This window comes from Coffea arabica, chromosome 10e (genome assembly GCF_036785885.1).
Source record: "Coffea arabica cultivar ET-39 chromosome 10e, Coffea Arabica ET-39 HiFi, whole genome shotgun sequence".
In the NCBI taxonomy this organism is placed as follows: Eukaryota; Viridiplantae; Streptophyta; class Magnoliopsida; order Gentianales; family Rubiaceae; genus Coffea; species Coffea arabica.
In genome coordinates this window covers 22,909,576-22,915,055 of record NC_092328.1, presented here as the reverse complement: position 1 = coordinate 22,915,055, position 5,480 = coordinate 22,909,576, and the positions used below count along the sequence as shown (strand labels likewise).

At 40.7% G+C, this 5,480-nt stretch overlaps 1 protein-coding gene across 1 annotated transcript; it reads right to left on the bottom strand.

Moving 5' to 3' along the window:
* Positions 1 to 2,745: 2,745 nt before the first annotated feature.
* On the bottom strand, positions 2,746 to 3,522 carry LOC113711387 (uncharacterized). Its single transcript, XM_027234555.2, has one exon. The coding sequence runs from the start codon at positions 3,520 to 3,522 to the stop codon at positions 2,746 to 2,748; it is 777 nt and encodes a 258-aa protein (XP_027090356.2).
* Positions 3,523 to 5,480: the final 1,958 nt, after the last annotated feature.

Below are 5,480 nucleotides of genomic sequence, written 5' to 3'. Positions count from 1 at the left end.
GTTTGACTTTAAGAGTTACTATTCACTATTTTGACCTTTGACCAAAATTGGTTAAATATCTCCAAAAATTCACAAAATTCACCATTTTCTTCCCTTGTGTTGGCCGAACCTCTCATCAAAGAAGAAAGAAAAACTCTTCCAAGTTTAAGCTTCCAACAAGCTCAAATCACCCAACTCAAGTCCTTAAACTAGAATCTACTCCATGAAATTCCTTCCTTTGGTGCTCTTGAGTGTATTAGTGAAGTTGATTTGAAGAGCTAAGGTGTCCACACTCCCTATCTCTCTTGATTGCTTGGTAAGTGATGCTTGAACACCCTACTACATCTAATGATGGTTATATTATGCTTAGAAGTGGCTTGAGTGTTGGAAAATGTGATTTATTTCTTGATTTGAAGAGTTTTGGTGAAGTTTTCCATTTTATGATGAATTTTCTGGTTTCATATGATTTTGATGTTTTGGACTAGTATGATGGTTGGTAATAAGGGGCTTTAGCTCTAGTAGGTGCATATGATAGGAAATTGCAATCAATTTTGAATTTGGAAGAATTTCTGGAAAATTAGGGTTCTTGGTTGAACATTCTGTCCGAAATTTTAGGTCATAGATAGAGGCCGAATTGGACTTTGTTCAAAACATGAAAGTTGTAGGTATTGATGATTTTGAAGTGCCTAAAACATTTCAGGGCATTTGGAGTAGTGTAGAGTGAGTTATGCCGTTTTTACTGTTGCTGTTCTGGGTGAACAGAATGTGCGAAACTGCGATAGTAATTGGACATTTTGACTGGTTTTGGTTTGGATTTTGAAGTTGGTGTCTTCTGATGAAATGTTACTGGATGTCTTAGATATCATATGCCTTTGGAATTTCGGCATTTGGACTTGTATAGACTGAGTTATAGTAATTACAGTTTTGTGTGTTTTGCCAACCTGTTTTGGTAATTCTGGTTTGGTATTTGGCACTTTTGACCTAGTTGTTCTAGGATTTGGATTGAGTTACCTTCTACATTGTTGTAGCTCTGTTTCTTGGCTTCGAAACGGTGGGTCTTACACCCCCATCCGATAATCGTAGTGAATTTGACGCCATTACCGCAAAATAAGGGCAAAACAGTTTTTCTATTTGGGGCCAAGACTAATGCTATTTCTAATTTCTGGTTTGCTACCATGCTTATTTATGCATATGAGACCCTATTGGGGTTGTGTTCAGCATTGTTTTATGACTCGTCGTCGAGTCTCTCTTAGGGCTTGCTTTCATTTTGGTTGTTTCCTAGCTAACTTTTGTACTTGTACCACTTTGAGCCCTGTACGGCTTTTGGGAAATGAGATGACCTTTGGTGTGAAATGTTGGGGCTGATTTGAGGAAATAATGAAGCCTTAATGGCTGGAAAAGTAAGAATTTTAGGGACGGTGCTGCCCGATTTTCTAGGCCGTTTGGTTCCTTTAAGTTGGATTTGCCTTTTGATGGAAATGAAGGGCTTTTGGGTTGTTGACCCTAGGTCTTCATGTTATCTTTTGTTTCCAAGAAAATCATGTTTTTGCACCCTTGCATTAGTATTTTTGGGCAAGGCGTACGACGTGTAGTCGAGCCTCACTTGTGCATTCCGTTTACTCGATTTTGGATATGAAACCTTCAGTTGGTTTATTTTGATTATTTTAGGGTTTCTTGGCGATTAAGGCCAATCTGAAGTAAAAACTTTTGAAGTTGAGCCGGTGAGTGTACCACTCCCCTCCATTGCTGTTTAACTTGATTTCTGCTCTGCAATCTGTTTATTTGTTCGAGACGAGGGTGTACTTTATCACACTCGTTCTCTAGTCTGTTCATATGCCAATTTACTATGCAAAATTTGAATCTGTTATCTGTGTCTGCATCTGTTCGGATTTCTATGACCTATGAACTCAATCCTGTGGCTAAGTTATTCGAGTCGGGCCGGCAAGGGCCTGGACGATTAGATAACGAACCACGGTAGTCTGTTCGGGGATTTTTGGGTATTGAGACCCTTGATTCCGGTATACTCGAGTATTACCATTTTTGTTCATTTGAGGTGAGCGGGCCCGGTAAAGGGGTGTTTGGTGGACGGAATTCGGTGATAAGAGGGGTCTACGGACGCATTGGTTCTATATACGTTGACGGAGAGTCAACCAGTTTGGATCAAGTATTGCGCTGGAAATTTGGCTCCTGAGAGCCACCCGTATCCTTCTGATTTGAATCATTGGTTCCTTTGCTTTACATCTGACATGTGTATCTGATTTGTTAAATGTGAAATGCCATGATTTTAATGCTATCTGTTTGGTACCTCATTGAGCGCTAGCTCACCCGTTCTGTTCCTTTTGTTTTCCTTACAGGAAAAATAAATACTTTTGGACTGGATTTGACAAATGGCTGCCAAATTGAGCTAGTTGAACATATCTTTTGCATAGCTCATGTATTAAAACCCTAAGTGTACTTTTGGGGCGTTTGTTTTTGATTTGGCAAACCGTGTGTATATATTAACTTTTGAAACTTTTGTATGTCATTTTGATTGGTAAACGCTAAAGTTCAGATGTGAATGGTTGCGTGCTCTTTCGGTTGGGTTTTGACAGATTGGTTACTATTCATGGCCGACTCCGGATTTCATTTTATTTTATTCTGGGTTATTTTACCATTTTGATCTGTTTACGCTCGTTTGTAAGTTCCGGATCGCAATAGATAGCTCTAATCTGATCCGTAGTCCTGGCGAGAGCTGGGCAGGCAGTCCGCTAACCCCTTTGGTTCGCCTTAGGGGAAAGTGGGGCTGTTACATTTAGTCTCTTCCGGACCCATTCGGTAGGCAGGTTTGTTGGATAAAGGTGCTCCAGGAATAAGGTCTATTTGATGCTCAATCCCTCGGATGGGTGGTAATCCATCAGGGATCTCATCAGGAAACACATCCTCAAATTCCTGTAACAAAGCAACTACACTCGAAGGCAATGCCTTATTGAGTTCATCAACATTCAAGAGCACATGTTTACATATCACAAGTAACAAAGGCTTATTAGAATGCACAATTTTTCGAACGTTCTTAGCCTTGATTATCATATTTTGTTTCCTAGTGTTTGACTTAACTAATGTTTGGTCATTTGTAACACTAGGGACAACATTTTTTTCCTTGGCCGAATGCTCAAGTTTCGAGGTTGAGCAATTTCCAGATTCGGCCCCTTTTAGCTTTCTCTTTTGGCGGTCTAAGTCACATTCCCTTTGCAACTTAAGTTGGTCCTCGTACACTTGTGAAGGTGTGAGAGGTGTTAAAACCATCCTTTTACCATTGTGTAAAAGGGTATATTTATTAGACCTACCATCAAAAGTAACATGCTTATCAAATTGCCATGGTCTTCCTAGTATAACATGAGTAGCATGCATAGGGACAACATTGCATATGACTTCATCACAATACTTTCCAATTGAGAAAGGAAGACGTACCTGCTTGTAGACGCGGACTTTACCATTTTCACTTAGCCATTGAAGTCGATAGGGATGCGGATGTTTGGATGTAGGTAGCCCTAAGCTCTCCACCATTAGCAAACTTGCAACATTGGTGCAACTTCCACCGTCGATGATAAGGCTGCATACCTTGTCACTTACTTTACACCGAGTGTAAAACAAGTTTTTTCGTTATAACTGCTCATTCTCTTTAACATGGGCGGTTAGCACTCGTCTTGCAACCAAGCAACCAATTTCACCTTGGGTGGGTGAACACTTTTTCTCGACCGAATCAAGATCACCCTTTTCCTTGGTCAAAACTGGCATCTCCTCACAATTATCATCATCTAACACGACGTCTCTATTGTGAGTTATAAGCATAACCCTCTGATTCGGACATTGAGATTGAGTATGTCCAAAGCCTTGACATTTGTAGCACTTAATGTCCCTACTCCTAGTCTTAGGAGTTTCTTGAGTAGGCTTTGAATTAGACCTGGATGGATTAACAACCTTGTTACCGGTAGAATTGAATTTTCGGTTAAGGAAGTTACCTTGGGTTCGGCTAAGGGTGGATCGTGTAGCCGAATTTCCAGCATCGTGGGGAGTACTCCTTGGCTAACTTCCTTTCCACGTATTCGAATTTGTGGTGGTAAAGGATTGGACACCTCTCCTTTGTTTCTTTCCCCTTTCGGCCTTGATAGCTAGCTCAAGCAGTTCACCCATATCCAAGTAATGTTGTAGCTCTAAAGCTTCTTGAAGTTCAGGGTTTAAACCTCTAAGGAACCTTGCCATTGTAGCCTCGCTATCTTCTTGGATATTAGCCCTCATCATGGCCATTTCAATCTCCCTATAGTAATCCTCAACACTCATATTGCCTTGAGTGAGAGTTTGCAACTTCGAGCGGAGATCTCGATTATAATAGCTTGGAACAAATCTCTTGCGCATGATTGCTTTGAGTTCACGCCAAGTTCGGACTTGGGGCTCGCCATTCCTTCTCCTTCCAGTCCTTACTTGATCCCACCAGATTAATGCATTGTTGGTGAACTCAACTGTTGCAACCTTCACCTTTTGCTCCTCACTATAATCATGGCAGTTGAAGACCATCTCAATTCGGCCTTCCCATTCCAAGTACGCCTCAGGATCACTCTTGCCTTGGAAGATAGGAACTTTAATTTTAAGTCCCCTTAGCACGTCCTTGGAGTTGTCCTTCTTAGGCCTCTTGGTTCTCTCTTCATCATCACTAGCCGAATAGTCTTCATAGTTCAACCTTTTAGAACCGCCTTGGTTTCGGTTATTGAACTTGGATCTAGAGCCTTTAGTAAAGCTCTTGGATAGCTCATCGAACCGGTTATACATTTCCTCCATTTGTTGTTCACTAATCCTCTTAAGTTCAGATTTCATGGCGTTGAACATCATGCCATAATCGGCTACCGGATTAGCTTACTCCATTTCGCTTCTTTTATCCCTGTCAAGAGTTAGCAAGCAAGAAAATAATGCAAATATAGCCTTACTTCACTCCCTAAGTGTTTCGTTCGCGCTCGTGTTTCACTCAAAATCACTCTAATAGTCTCACCAAAACTCTTACCTTGCCGGATCGAGTAACTTGAGCAATGCCGCACACACCTTAAAATTGTTCACCACCTTTGTCACAAGAGTAACCACGAATGAAGACACGTAGGACACAAATTGGATCATGGTTTGTAGAGGGATTGAGGGGTTTCCTAATGCGGATGGACTCAAAAATTCGTGAATAGGAAAGGGAAACAAGGGATCCACTAGTTTCCTAGTTCGAATGGACTTAACCAAGTGAGAATATGAGAGTTATCCAAGCTGTCCACTAGTTTCCTAATTGAATTTGGAAATAGGTAGGTTTTGGAAACCTTTAAAAAATCCTTTTTCTTCTTGAAAACAACTTTAGAAAGTTTCAAAGCCAAGTAAGAATCTGCAATTCAATTGGTTTCTCAAGAAAGTACTAGGATCCGACTTCTTCCAACACAATTCGGTTGCTCCTCTTTTTTTTTCTCTTTCTTTGTTTTGTTTTTGCCAACTGATTC

Bases quoted from the DNA above. Each gene is read 5' to 3' on its own strand.
- LOC113711387 (XM_027234555.2), bottom strand. From the start codon at position 3,522: ATGGTGGAGAGCTTAGGGCTACCTACATCCAAACATCCGCATCCCTAT.